The sequence below is a fragment of the Bradysia coprophila genome, unplaced genomic scaffold, assembly GCF_014529535.1.
Source record: "Bradysia coprophila strain Holo2 unplaced genomic scaffold, BU_Bcop_v1 contig_70, whole genome shotgun sequence".
Taxonomy (NCBI): domain Eukaryota; kingdom Metazoa; phylum Arthropoda; class Insecta; order Diptera; family Sciaridae; genus Bradysia; species Bradysia coprophila.
This window is the reverse complement of record NW_023503941.1, coordinates 5,286,592-5,302,250: the sequence shown is the minus strand read 5'-3', so window position 1 is coordinate 5,302,250 and position 15,659 is coordinate 5,286,592. Positions and strand designations below refer to the sequence as shown.

General features: G+C 38.9%; 1 protein-coding gene across 1 annotated transcript; it reads left to right on the top strand.

Annotated features, from left to right (window-relative positions):
- The first annotated feature begins 277 nt into the window (after positions 1 to 277).
- Positions 278 to 15,445, top strand: LOC119083861 (xanthine dehydrogenase-like). Its single transcript, XM_037193660.1, has 15 exons — positions 278 to 288; positions 4,079 to 4,084; positions 6,282 to 6,310; positions 9,943 to 9,983; positions 10,558 to 10,730; positions 10,807 to 10,931; positions 11,001 to 11,190; positions 11,305 to 11,506; positions 11,572 to 11,795; positions 11,857 to 12,108; positions 12,173 to 12,742; positions 12,804 to 13,860; positions 13,924 to 14,236; positions 14,439 to 14,932; positions 15,109 to 15,445. Exons 4-15 carry the CDS (start codon positions 9,944 to 9,946, stop codon positions 15,285 to 15,287), a joined length of 3,819 nt encoding a protein of 1,272 aa, XP_037049555.1. The 5' UTR covers positions 278 to 288; positions 4,079 to 4,084; positions 6,282 to 6,310; position 9,943; the 3' UTR covers positions 15,288 to 15,445.
- The last annotated feature ends 214 nt before the right edge of the window (positions 15,446 to 15,659 follow it).

Here is a 15,659-nt window from a genome sequence, read left to right as displayed (position 1 = left end):
TGTTTGCACGTCTTTATTAAATATTATGCACGTATGACAAGGCTTGCCGAGACGGCTTGTCATACGTGCATATTCTTTTTTATCGCATAAGCGAAAACGAGACAACCATATATGCGAATGACACTTTGACAATTTACAGAAGTATAATGTTTGTTTATATATCCTAGGTGAATAATTTTTTCGGGGAATCACATCGCGTATGCGATAATAGTAGATTACGTTGGATGCTGCGAAAGTAATTCATTACACAAGGACACAATTTTGTGATACGAGCGAACTCACGAGTGTGTTTTTGAGCAACAAGCTTCGTAACAGCTAATTTCGACCAGTGTAGAGTTTGTATATCCGAGCCGAAGGCGAGGTATACAACTACACTTGTCGAAATTATCTGTTACGAAGCACGTTGCTCAAAAACACACGAGTGAGTATGCGAGTTTCACAAAATTGTGTCAGAGTTAATGAATTACGTCGCAGCATCCAACGTATTCTGGTTTATTGACTGCTCATGCGAAAATTGACTATTACACGGCTGATCTGCAGAAATTCTACATAAATTCAGTATCTCAATAAACCAAAACCAACAAAACAAAAATAAATCTGTTCTTCCGATAAAACGTTTACAAACAAATCTAGTGTGCTGACGAAATCGGCTCACACGCTACACGTCTCCTAAAAAATTGATCCCGAAAACAGCACTCGTGTTACATTAGTATTGTCGCAACAGTAGTTACAATTGCGTTGGTGACATGTTGACACTGAATAGTTTTTCGCAGTTAGTATCGATGAAGACGCATTGTTTGTGCAATTATATTTTGTTAGTCCTTGTTAATGTTTTCCAAAAAATGTGCAACAAAATGTAGTGTTTGTACTATGAGCAAAAGCAATTAGTGTTACAAGTGGAAAATACAACGAAATGTGTGGCCATAAAGTGTTACTTCGGAACATCAATAAATATGGCCGACAATTCTGTCTTGCGAATTCTTCTAAAAGTGTGTTGTAACCAGATTACTTGCGCAACAAGTTTTTCTCAAATAACTGTGTTCATCGGTAAATATTTTTACCAAAAATTTGTTATTTTAGCGACACTTCTTATATTCTTTATAGATTCATTCAACAAAAAGATAAAGTGAAAGTAAGCCAAATTTACTTAAAAGAACTGTCAATTCGAAATAAACCCCAAATATCCCTAGTGTAATGGATCACTTTCGCAGGGGGTAAACAGCCGTGTAATAGTCAATTTTCGCATGGGGCAGGCAATAAAATATATTATCGACTACTCTTATAAAGTCAAATTTATAAGTGCTTAAGTTTATACGTCAAACTGTTAAAAGTCAGAGGTTTATACGTCATACGTCTATAGGTGATAAGTCCATAAGTAATGACACAACTTTGTGGTATTATATCATCTTTGCGGAAACGGAAAAATGCCAAACATTCCTAGAGGAGTCTCGGTAATATGCAATTACGTTTGCTTTCCGTTTTAGGATATTTCTCAAAATCCAATAATTTTTTGACAATATTATGTTTCGATTGCACAATGATGTCAGGATATTTACTAACAGAAAACAAGATCAAACAACAAATAATCATAAATTATGACCCACAATTACCAGTAAATTTTCCCATTTTTCATCCATTCTTAAGGTTATTGTCAGAAAATGGCTTTTCCTTTTGATTTGAAAGCTAGGTGTACTAAGGCAATATGTCAGGTCCTAATAACCAGGCTTAAAGTGTACACCTTTGACTGGAGCGAATATAACTAATGAAAAGGTAATAGAATTATGTCACTTTTTTTTAACTTAATAGAGCAACGAAGATGTCTATAAATCATTGCCTGCTGCGTGTATATCATACATAATATTTCATTCATAGAATAGTTAAGAGTCAAACCACATCGAAACTTTCTGTCATGAAGTGACAGTTTTGACATTGACATTTTTGACGTTGTCATTTTTGACATTTGAAAAATTTCGTCATAACCTCAATTGAAAACGTGAACTGAACACAAAACTTGTCTTTAAACAATTAATTTTGAATAATATTACAGTATTATCGTAAATGTTACAATAAGGCTACTATAACACTGTAATATTGTTAAAAATTAATTTTTTAAAGACAAGTTTTGTGTACAGTTCACGTTTTCAATTGAGGTTATGACGAAATTTTTCAGATGTCAAAAATGACAACGTTAAAAATGTCAATGTCAAAACTGTCGCTTCACGACAGAAAGTTTCGATGTGGTTTGACTCTAAGTACGAAAAAAGAATAGATGTGCTGTCACTTTTTCCATACAAAAATATTACGCCTGCTCACTTTTAATTACGATCGTTCACTTTTGCAATATTTTTGTATGGAAAAAGTGACAGCCATCAACCCAGCACATCTATTCTTTTTTCGTACTTAACTATTCTATATGGTTTAATCGTGAACACTTATGGACCTTAGAGACGTATGACGTATAAACCTCTGACGTTTAATGGTTTCACGTATAAACTTAAGCACTTATAAATTTGACCTTATAAGTAGTCGACTTATAACTTATGACTTATAACCCCCTTACTTATAACTGACTTACATATAACTTATAAGTTCATATTTATGAGTCGACGTATAACTTATACGTCATTTGCGCAAACTGTCTAATAAACGACCGAGAAATTAATTTAATTTTTTTTGTCGTTTCTTCACTTTTGTCAATTTTTTTCGTCGATTCAGAAAACGACAAAAGTGAAGAATTGACAAAACGTCTTTAAGTTACATTTTATAAAAGGATGAATTCCCTAGGAACGAACAAAACGCCTTCTCGTTACATTTTGTAAAAGGATGAATTCCCTAGGAACGAACCGCCTTTGCTTTATATTTCCAAAATCGACAAAGTGTGAAGGAAAGACATTTTTTTACTTTTTACTGATAGGAAAATGGATTTGGGTTGGAATTAATAAAATTCCATTTAGACTGTACCAGCTTCAAATACTTTTTACTGATTTACTGAAGATGTAAAATTGAATTTTTCTATCGGTCGAATATAATATCCCATAAAATATCATGACTCGTGAGAATTATGGCCCTCGCTTCGCTCTGGCCGTAAACTTCACACTCGTATGGGAGTTGTAAAATATTTTGTTTGATTGTTGGAATAATGAATTTAAAAAAAAAATCAGAAATCAGTTGAGAATGACTTATTGCCTACAAAGAATGATGGTTACATTTAACGTTTTTCCTCCACTTTTCAATCATATTGTGCTCATTTGATAGCAGGCATTTTTTTGTCGTAAGACATTGAGTAAAAAACATCTTTCTTTGGTAGTAGACACATTAAATTTGTCAGTCAACTATCAAGTTGTTGGCAGTTCACTAACAAGAGATGTTTACCAGTTAGAGGCTGGGCATGTGACGAAATCGGTGATTTTTCATACATTTTCAATCACAGTGAACCTTTTTGTTACCCACATATTTCGGTATTTTCTGGTGTAAGACCCTGACTTTCAGTCAAGGGAATTATATGGTCTTACCACTATCACGCGCGTGCGTAAAACAGCTTTAACCGTATAAATAAGTAGAAACAGTTTTGATTGTATATGTGGATCAGCTGAAAAACAGATGAAGCAAATTCATGCTGAAATTTCACTGCCTCTCACTGTAAACCCTTGAAAGAGTAAAATGTGACGCGTACTTCCAAAATAACTAATATCGTCGTAGCTGACGCATTGTTTCTTTTTGTTTTTTTTTTTTTTTAATGTTCAACTGTGTAGGAAGCAACTGACTGTCACCTCAATAATCTTAAAAGTCTAGAAGACAACCGAAAAAAATCTTAAAAATCGTCAAAATATATTTTTTTAGAACTGACAAGATGGTGGACCCTATGATGTTATGGAAATACAGGAACCAACACACTATTACTTCATTCAATAATCCCAAGAGTCCAGAAATGAACCTAAAATTTCTGTAAAATCCCTCATAATCCTGAAGTTATAGAACTGCAAAGATAGTGGACCAATGGGATTGTTGGAATTGTAGGAACCAACCTTCTATCACCTCAATAATCACAAAAGTTCAGAAAAGAACCCAAAGGAAACAGTCAATATTACACACAATCCCAGAATTCTGCAGTTGGGAGCGATGGAGGAGGAAAACTTTTTTCGCCATTCAACCTTCGGAATGTAGTTCCTACAAGAAATTCCTGATATCTCGCTTCCGTATTGGATTAACAGCTCTATTCCTTAGGATGATAAGCTAAAAATTGGGATATTATATTTGACCGATAAATTAATTCAAAACTACCGATAAAAAACAATAAATGACCGATAAACTCGCTACCGATAAAAAATAATAAATTACCGATAGCGAAATTCACAAGTACCGATACAAATATTTTAAACTACCGATAACTTTTTACCGATAAAAAGTACTAAAGTACCGATAAACTGGTCGTTCTATCGATCATTCATTATTTTCTATCGGTAGTTTATTACTTTCTATCGGTAGTTCATTATTTTCTATTGGCAGCTCATTATTTTCTATCGGTAATTCATAATTTTCTATCAGTACTTTTATTTTTTTCTATCGGCAGTTTATAATACTTAACGTTAATGGTCAATTGTTGTTTTCGATCGGAAAACTGTGGAAAAATGGGGGTACGCAAGCGTTTTTGGGAGCTAGAGGTGTTCCAAGGTTGATTCCTAAATTTTGGGATGACAGCTGATTCCTCTATCACTTCCTAACTTCCATCGGATTTTTTATGGATTCGGGATATTTTCGACATGAGTGAGGTGTTCCAAGGTTGGTTACTAAATTTTGGGATGACAGATGATTCCTCTGGCAATTCTTAATTTCCGCCTGTTTTTCCGATGTATTTGGGTTATTTTCGACCTAAGTATTCCTAGATTGGTTTCTAGATTTTGGGACTCAGACTTTTGATGTTGTCGAAATGACATACTTACAAAAGAGGTGATATCAGTCAAAAAACCCCTAAAGGGTAAATGTGACGCAAGTCCTTTATCTTACTTACAAAATAACTGATATCGAAGAGGGTGACGCACTGATAGAAAATTTTACAAAAAGAAGTTTGCGTTACAAGTGCAGATGTTGAGGAACCTATTGTTAGGGAAATAGTTAAAAAATGTACTGAAAAAATTTAAACGGAAGAAAACTGAATCATCTGCTACTTGTGACGCAAACTTCTTTTTGTAAAATTTTCTTTCTAAAATTTTTTGTGTCAATTTTTTGTTGATAAAACTTTTGCGTACGGCGCACAATGATATCAGTTATTTTGCGTCACATTTACCCTTTAGGGGTTTTTTGACTGATAATAAACTACAGATAGAAAATAATGAATTACCGATAAAAAGTAATAAACTACCGATAGAAAGTAATAAACTACCGATAGTAAATGATAAATGATCGATAAAACGACCAGTTTATCGGTACTTTAGTACTTTTTATCGGTAAAAAGTTATCGGTAGTTTTGAATATTTTCATCGGTACTTGTGAATTTGTCTATCGATCATTTATTATTTTCTATCGGTACCGTATTTATCGGTCATTTATTATTTTTTATCGGTCGTTTATTAGTATCCCTAAAAATTCACTCCCGTGGCAAGTCTCTTTTTTCACTGATCATTATGACCGCTTCTGTCCGACTAAACAAATATCTACCAGGTTATCGTGGTGCGAAGAATTTCAGCCTTCATTGCCTGATGTTTCAGAATTTTGGGAACAAACGTATTCCGGAATAGTGATTCTTCTGGTTCTTCTTCGTTTCAGAAGAGATTTTCTCTTGTAATTGGACTTGCGTCACGATCGCTACGCAAACGCCTGGACATGATTTAAAAGCGTCCAAATGTATGCTTTTCAGCAACACATCCGTGACTCTTAAATTTCGAGTCTAACCATATTATGTCAGCAGATAGAACACTAACACATTACGTTTCGTATAATAATTGAGATAATGGAATCGGAGAGATATAAGGTAACACAACAGCAATGAAATTGGTTATACAATAAATGTCTAAAAAATCGAATGAACGAATCACTCACGGCAAGTTCGTCGTAGTGAATAGATCGCTGAAGTGCAGTTTTGAATATATACAATTTTGTGTTATAAATCAGATTCTCGACAGCTTCAGTAGATATATAAACTCATAAAACAGCTAAAGGCAGAACAAGAAAAAAACGAATTTCAAATTAAAACTGACATTGAGAATTGGAAGTGATTAGAGGAGCATTATTGTTCAAGTGTATTGTTGCCGGTATATTATTATTGTTGTAAAGGCGTCTACGAGTAACCAATTCATTGATCAGCACGGTGCAAGTGAGAATTTTTTTTTATTTTCTTCAATTGAATTCATTTAGATAGACATCGAATGTGAAGAGAAGGCTTCTCTGAGAAGCGGAGTAATTAAATCGTCTTGGGGTTCAGTTGTGAGAATGTAGGCGGATCTTTCTCTCCATAAACAACGTAATTACAATGACAACGCAATTTATTCCTTCCGTTACTTAGCGGCTAATCCATCAATAAATGTTGTGAACAAACTGGGAATGGTCCGACTAAATTCGATATATCAATGCCTGATGATTGACAGTTCGATAAAATGCGCCGAAAAATTCAAAAATTTTTGCGATAATTCGAGGGCTTTTGGGTGAGATAATTCTAAATTACTGGGTCCCGGATACGTTCACATGTAGGAACTAAAAAAGACCCAAATTGAACCAGGCATATTCGACGGATCTTTTTATCTTTCGTCTACGTAGATCAGACTCAGACCATAAGCTTCGATTTTTTCAACTGTTTCGCTAATAGCGAAATCAAAATGTTGCGATAATTTTGTGCAATGTTGACTGATGTTTTTTCGGCTGTGCTAAAATCGCAAACTCAACAAAAATTCTTTGTTATTATTGCAAACACCAAATTTCACAATTTGATTTCATTCTTCATGTCAAACGATAAGATAAAATCATATCGTCAGTCATCGTGAGTCTAGAATTTCAATACAAACACGAAGCGACGCAGTTAACGATTGCGTAATTCTGACACCATATACGATTAGGGTGTCCCAAATTTCGATTGGGGAATCGTTATGACGGTAATGACACTGCATTTTTGACCAAAACCAATGTTACCTCTAGCACCGAAGCAGAATAGCCAACTTGATATGATTTTGGCACACTATTTATCTTACGTCACCGTTAGCTTCGGTGCTAGTGATAACATTGCCAGAACATTCTTTGCAAAGTATGTGAACACTGAAGATAGTGCAAATCCACAAAAAACTCATGAAACCCCAGTTTCGGCCCGAATTATAACGTTGGTCACAAGTCGAAATCTATTTGTTAGATTGCAACACATGCCAAAACTCAACTCACTCCATAAGTCCGCCAAAATTTTAAATATTTTCAACTGACAGTTGGACAAAATGCGAAATACGAAATGTCAAAAATCGTGCGTTAAAATGTCACGAAATGTTTTGAAATTGAATGTAAAATTGATCAATACTAACCAACGCAATTCCAACAACATTATTACGCCAAACATCACATGACAAGTCTTATATTCTCCCGAAATTTGGGTTCCATATTGCTTGTGATCCGTTGAGCGTTTGCGTTAACTTCAGTGTGTATATGATTTGTGATTGAAATCATTCAGCGGATCGGAGAACCCGATATGAGCAGTCGATTTGACAAGAAACCTAAATGCATAAGTAGGCTTACAAATACAAATACATGAGACGAATACGTAAACAATTGTGATCAACAACCAACAAACTGTCAAACTTGACAGGAGAACAAAAGAAGTATTTGAATTACGTGGCTTCACGTGGCTTCAAGTCTTTACGTGGCTTTGTGTAGCTACACAGGTGAAAAACAGTTGAAGCAAATTCATGCTGAAACTTCACTGCCTTTGACAATTCATTCCAATTCATTTCTCGAAAACTGTTTTTTTAGAACACCCTAATGTATGTACGACCGTAAATCTTTTGTAGGCCTGCACATTGGCGAGCAAAACATCTAATACTCAATGCTTGTATGCTTGTATGGGATTGTTTGAGTGTAATTTTTTGTGTTAAAAAAACTGCCAAGTCATCTTGTATCATATAAATCTTCGATGAGAAATTTTCAAATTTTTTTCCCTCTTAATTTGCTTAAGGCCAGTTCATGGTCGCATATATCGCAAAAATGTATGCGAGTATGAACTGGCCTTAAGTTTTCGCTAATGAAATTCAATTGTCACTCGCTGTTGATGATTCATAATCAGTAGCAAACTAACATTATGCATGCAAAAAATGTCGTTATGCTTTCGGTTCTCTACGGCATCTCGTTGATGTATTTTGATTTGATTTGTAACAATTATTTCGAACGAAAATTGATAAAAATCCAACAATGATCCTGCTTCTACTTGTACACAAGTCTGTATCAGTACGACGACAATATCCCACGCAAGTTTCAATTGTCAAAACATCGATTTCCGACAATATGTCCCACGTCAGTGTGATTGCAACAGTTAGGTCGAAAACACGAACAATTTTGTGATCGACAATTTTACTGTGTTTGCCATTGTTTTGCGTGTGGTCAATATCGGATTACAATGGAAAAGGCAGCATAACTGTCGATCCCATCAACACGCTCGAGTGTTTTCAGTCCTTGTCCAAAGTTTATGGTACATTACTGTCTTGCTGGGATATTCTTTTGTTGAGGTGTGTGGGAAGATTGTTTTTCGAGCTGAAGGCTAGGAATGCATCCCACAAACCTCAACCAAGAATTTTCCTAGCAAGACAGTACGGCACTTCATTGTCTTGCGACCAGACAATGCGAATTTTGAACGAGTAAGTAAAGACTCAATTTCCTAACCGCAAGACAACAAAGAATTTAGTTTGGTCGAAGGGCCTATTGTTGGTAGATTCACTGAAAATTACCGAAGAATTCAGTAAATTTCGATAATTTTTAGTCATTTACAAATAATTGGCCTTGATTGGTCGTGATCGACAATTTTCACTGCTTAACGTATGCTACAAATCGGATTACAATTGAAACGATGCGTAATTGTCGATCTTATCGACGCAAAATTGCTCGTGTGTTTTCAGCTTAAAGAATGGAAAATGCAGCATAATTGTCCATCGTGGCCACGCTAAATTGTTCGTGTTTTTTTTGGCCTTACGGAATCCACGCGTTTAGTGAGATGGTTTGTAGCGCTGCATAAAAAAGCGGTCGAATCCGATATTTTGAATTTTTACTCAACATTTCACACAAATGAGTATGCCAACCGATAAAACTCCATAAAAGATGCAAATCTAGAAAATCTGGCTCTTATTCGTCAAAAACAACGGAGGTATCAACGTTTGAATGTGAATTCCCATACAAAAATTCAAAATATCGGATTCGACCGCTTTTTATGCAGCGCTACAAAGCATACCACTAAACGCGTGGATGGTGTGGACTATGTTTTGTGTCTACGAAAAATTGTAGATTACAACGTAACCCAATGCACGCCACGCCGGACTCCAAGGGAAATGTAAATAAGTATTGGGGGCAGTTTGATGTACATTTCCCTGCAATCTACCGTACAACGCATAAAAACTTTAGAGAGACGATTTTGTGAGAGAATTTCAAATATTTTCTCTCACAAATTCGCCTCTTTAATGCTTAGTTTCCTCTTACCAAAAAAGTACTCTGTGTGAGAGGCAAAATTGATTTTTTTCAATTTTTTCTTTGTTTATTTGACAGCTCGCTCTCTCACGGCTCTCTCACGGAGTACTTTTTGTTGAGTGGAATGGACACTTAAGGTTTTGATGCGTTGTACGGTAGAATAGATGAGAGTGTCTTAATGCTCATGTGGATGAAAATTCATTCTTTCAGAACCAGTTCCTTTCCAGCACCAGAACCAGTTCACATTCCAATACACCACTTATCGTATGACAGTGACGAAAAAATAAATTTCTTTTCTTTCAGAATGGACGTTTTCTTTACGATAAACGGCAAGCCGTATCAAAGTGAGTATTCAATGAACAAAAATCTGGCACAGCCTGCAGCGACAAAAAAGATTTGAAAATTTCAACTGTAACTGGTAACTTTCTGTAGTTACAAACCGACGCGGAAAAGACCCAATTCAAATTTTTCTTTTGTTCTTCTGTCAGATTTGACAGTATAACAAAAGGAAAATTTGAATTAGGTCTTTTGTGTCGCTATGTGGAGCTAAAGTTTTTATCCAGGTAATCCACAATATCTGCCGCATCTGTAGCGGCACACATAAAAAAGACAGCTGCGTTAGATAATGTAACCTATATAGGTTACCTGGAGACAAAGTTACCGGCTTCCGGTAAAAGTATCAACTCTTCTTCAACAGTGTATGTAGGTGGTTTTTTTTTGGGTGACCTGCACAACTGATGTGTGTGGATAACGTGAATTAGGGTGGCCAACAGACAACTTTTTAAATACGAAAACGTTTGTGAAAATCTAAACAAATTTCAATTGAACCGAAGTCAATGCTAGGATTTACAACCTAGAGATTGTGTAACCGCCATCGCACTCAACGTCGTGGTTTTAAGCAAACTTACCTTTTTCTAGTAAATGCCAATACCGTGGCTGTTGATACGAGCTTAAACACGTTCATCCGAACGAAAGCTCAATTGAGCGGAACCAAGTTTATGTGTTCCGAAGGTGGCTGCGGTGCGTGTATCGTTAGCGTTAAAGGAATTCATCCCGTAACAAAAGAGGAGAAAGTGTGGGCAGTGAATTCGGTAAGATCACCGTTGCAGACTGCTTTTAGTTCGCAGCAGTAAAGTCTCACGGAATTTTGTTTTCCTTCACATCCAGTGCCTTACCTCGGTGTTCTCCTGTCATGGATTGGAAATCACAACCGTTGAAGGTGTTGGCAATCGCCAAACGGGCTACCATACTATCCAGAAGAGATTGGCCCATTTGAATGGAACGCAGTGCGGGTAAGGACAGATAACAAAAACAATTTTTTTTTGGAATTTTTGATGCGAATCAACGGATCTGTTGTGCAGATACTGTTCGCCGGGAATGGTCATGAACATGTACAGTTTGCTTCAATCGAAAAACGGCAAGGTTTCAATGGAAGAAGTCGAAAATTCGTTCGGAGGTAACATATGCCGTTGCACCGGATACCGACCGATATTGGATGCTTTCAAGTCTTTCGCCTACGATGCGGATAAAGCTTTGATCGAGGCTTGCATGGTACGTATTCGAATGAAAATGAATGTCTGGTATAAGGGGGCGAAGTTGGGACATATCCCGGCACAAAAATGTTTGAATTTGCTCGTGAGAAAGTACTGATTCGGTCCCTTGCAGGACATTGAGGATCTGACCAAAACCTGTCCCAAAACGGGCTCACCATGCGCTGGACTTTGTCACAAAGCAAAGGGTCCTTTAAGCATGGTATTCGACGACGGGAGGCGTTGGCACAAAGCCTCAAACATCGCTGAGATCTTTAACGTTCTTGAGAATGCTGGCAACGAACCGTACATGTTTGTGGCAGGGAACACTGCACATGGTTTGTACACGAAAGAATCATTCCATTCCTCAACATGCTTCTAACCACCCTCCACCTACATACAGGCGTCTATCGTCGCAATGAGAATCTAAAGTATTTCATTGACATCACCGGTGTAGAAGCACTCCGTTCACATGCCATTAACGGATCGGAATTGGTCTTGGGCGCAAATGTTAGCCTGACTGAAACGATGGAAATCCTAACGAAGGCATCGAGTCAAGTTGGATTCGAGTATTGCAAGCATTTGGTCGATCACATCGATCTGATTGCCAATGTGCCAGTGAGGAATGTAAGTTCGTTCGCTTGTAATGGTTTAAAGAGTCAACCTGAAATTGACTTGGTATCGACAGGCTGGAACAATAGCTGGCAATTTGAGCATCAAGCACGGAAATGTGGAGTTTCCCTCGGACATGTTCATTATTTTAGAGGCAGCCGGAGCGAAAATGACCATCGCAAGTGGTCTTAGTACCTGTCGTATCAAGCCTAAAACGAAAGTCGTTTCGGTGGCCGAGTATGTTCACCTGGACATGACCAAGAAACTCATATTGAATGTCATTCTGCCGAAGCTCGATCCGACAACGTACAGCTTCCGGTCGTACAAGGTAACGAACCATTTCGAACACAAAGTCGTCGATCCTCTACAGCCAATGCTGTAACTAATTGCAGGTCATGCCCCGTGCCCAAAATTCGCACGCCTATGTGAACGCTGGCTTCCTATTTGAGTTCAAGAATGGCCTCGTCAACAACGCTCGCATCTGCTTCGGTGGAATAGCTCCAGAATTCGTGCATGCCAGCAAAACCGAAAAGTTGCTCGTCGGAAAGAAGCTGTACGAAAATGACGTACTGCAGAGTGCCCTGCGGAGTTTAACAACCGAAATGAGTCCCGATTGGGTGTTGCCTGATGCCAGTCCCGAATATCGAAAGAATCTGGCGGCCGCACTGTTCTACAAGTTCGTGTTGAATACATGTCCGACGGATTTGGTGGGCAAAAAGTACGTTCTGGGTGGCTCGATCGTCGACCGTGCCATTTCGTCGGGAACGCAATCGTTTGATACGTTCAAGGAACGGTATCCGTTGACCGAAAAAGTGCCCAAATACGAGGGTCTGATTCAATGCTCCGGTGAACTGCAGTACATCAACGATATCAAGCCCATGGATGGCGAACTTTGGGCAGCATTTGTGCAGGCAACGGAAATTCATTCGTTTGTTGAAAGCATCGATGCATCGGACGCTCTGGTAATTTTCAGATTTTTCTTTTGTCTCTTCATTTGACTGAGCGTGCGATCCATTTTTACAGTCTCTTCCCGGAGTTGAATTTTTCTTCTCAGCCAGCGACATACCAGGCGAAAACAATTTCATGCCAGCCGCTGTGGTCGCCGTATTTGGTTCGGGCAATGTGGAACAGATTTTCCTCAGTAAAGAAAATCCCGTCCTGTACAATGGTCAGCCGGTTGGAGTAATATTGGCCAGCACTTTCGCATTGGCCAACCGAGCAGCGAAAAAGGTCAAACTCACGTACAAGAAACCGGAAGTCAAACAGCCGATCATCACTTCACTTCACGATGCCCACTACAAAAAGGCAACGGAACGATACCATCCGATACCATACCTCAAGATTGCACCGACTGTCGTCACCGATCTGAGCGACAAAAATCCGAAAAAAGTGGCCGGAACATTTGACATCGGCACTCAGTACCACTATACAATGGAACCGCAAACGTGCGTATGCATTCCAGCCGAAGATGGCATTGAAGTGATTTCGTCGACTCAGTGGGTGCACAAGGTGCAAATTGCCGTGTCACGCTGTCTCAACATACCGAACAATCAAGTGAACATGGGCCTTCGTCGACTCGGTGGTGCTTACGGTTGCAAGGGAACAAGGGCCACGCATGTAGCCTGTGCTGCTGCCATTGCCTGTAAACACACAAATCGTCCGGTTCGCTTCGTTATGACGTTGGAAGCGAACATGGAAGTCATGGGCAAACGTTTCCCATTGCTGAACGAATACGATGTCGATGTCGACGATGACGGCCGTATCCTGAAGATGGTCAACAATTTTGCGCAAGATTTCGGTTCGAATATGAACGACGGTCCGGTATTCAACACCATCAATCACGTGAAAAATGTCTACGTACCCGATACGTGGGACGTTCAATGTAGTGCTACGCTCACCGATGCACCAAGTAATACATATTGTCGGGCACCAGGTACCACCGAAGGATTGGCGATGATCGAAAACATCATGGAGCATATTGCCCGAGTCACCGGAAAAGATACGTTGTCGGTGCGCATGGCTAATATGCCAGAGAATCACAAGATGAGAACGATGCTTCCGGACTTTTTGAAGAGCATTGGTAAGACCGTGTATTCGGAGTCTGTCGTATGACAAAGTCATTTATCTCACACCTCGCATGTAGATTTCGACGAGCGCAAGCAGAAGATTGAGGAATTCAATCGGAACAATCGCTGGCGTAAGCGCGGAATCGCCTTCGTGCCAATGGAATATCCGCAACCCTATTTCGGGATGTATCCAGCTATTGTTGCAATCTATCCGGAAGACGGTACAGTAGCGGTAGCGCATGGTGGAGTCGAATGCGGTCAGGGAATAAATACGAAAGTGGCTCAAGTGGTAGCCCATTGCTTGAACATTCCGTTGAGTTACGTCAGCGTTAAGCGAATGGACAATGTTGTGGGAGCGAATTCGTTCTGCACGGGCGGATCAATGACCAGGTTTGAATCCAAAATTTTGTTTACCTCACCTGTCCCTTTTGCTCAGTGTTCTGAGTCGCAACGAAATTTTCTTTGATTCCGATTCAGGCGGACGTTGTGCAACTCAGACCACAAAGCAAATTTTTGTTGTTTTTGAATTGTGCTACCCACAGCAGCCTACAACCACACAACATCTCTTTAAAAAATAATTTCTTCTCCACAGCGAGGCCCTTTGCATGGCCGTGAAAAAGGCTTGCGAAACACTGCTCGAACGCATGAAACCGGTACGCGACGAACTCGGCGACCCGAAATGGAATGTTCTGACCCAAGCGTGCTACGACAAACTGGTCGATCTGAGCTGCAAATCGATATTCGACAAAAATGAGGTGACCGAGTACACCATTTGGGGATGCAGTTGTGCCGAAGTCGAAGTGGACATTTTGACCGGCAATCTGAAATTGACTCGCGTCGATATCTTGGAAGATACGGGCGAATCGATGAGTCCTGGCATCGATGTGGGTCAGGTGGAAGGAGCATTTGTCATGGGCATCGGTTATTGGCTGACGGAGAGTGTGGTTTATGGTACGGAAAAGGGAGAGTTGTTGACGAATCGAACGTGGACATACAAACCGCCGGGTGCAAAGGATATTCCTGTCGATTTTCGCGTAACATTTTTGCATAACAGTTCCAATGCGGCTGGAGTTTTACGTTCGAAAGGTAAGCGAAGCACAGCCGTCTGAACGTTGATGTTCTCTGATCAATCTTTGAGTGTCAAGTTTGTCTCTTCTGTCAGTAAAACAGAAAAGAATGGGAAGATGATGGGCGTGAAGCGTTAACGGTATCAACGGCCAAAAGATTCAAAAAATAAATAATTTTTTTCTTCTCTTAAACAGCAACTGGCGAACCACCGCTATGCATGTCGATTGTCGTGATTTTTGCATTACGCCATGCATTGGAATCAGCTCGAAAAGATGCGGGAATTACAGATTGGTTTGAAATGGGTGCTCCATCCACGCCAGATAGGCTTTTCTTGAGTGCAGGCAACTCATTGGAACATTTCAAACTTTACTAGACGTTCATTGGGCGCCTTGGACGAGTTAAAGTGAACAAATTTTCATCAAAAGTTTCGAGGTTTTCGTCCCTCTCACAACGACTGCAGCGTTGTGTCTATTTAATTTAATTATTTTGCATCGGTTATTGGTTTCATAAAAATATATTTTGCAAATTGAACCCCAATCGTGTTTTGAATTTTCAAGAGCGACTGAAACATTTCCTACTGGACGGTAACGAGAGATTTTCCGGTTGATAAGACCCAATACAAAAGAAGTGACAGTTCAAATAAGAAAATTTCATTTGACCAATCGTCAACAAAATGCAATTTTCTCATGGGGAGATTTAGGGGAGAAAATGAGGTTAATCACACCGCACGCATGAAATAGTTATT

Excerpts from the sequence above, each read along its gene's own strand:
- LOC119083861 (XM_037193660.1), top strand. The coding sequence starts at position 9,944 with ATGGACGTTTTCTTTACGATAAACGGCAAGCCGTATCAAA. Across the intron at positions 10,932-11,000 it reads TTGAATGGAACGCAGTGCGG|ATACTGTTCGCCGGGAATGG; the intron begins GTAAGGACAGAT and ends TCTGTTGTGCAG. Across the intron at positions 12,743-12,803 it reads TCGATGCATCGGACGCTCTG|TCTCTTCCCGGAGTTGAATT; the intron begins GTAATTTTCAGA and ends CCATTTTTACAG.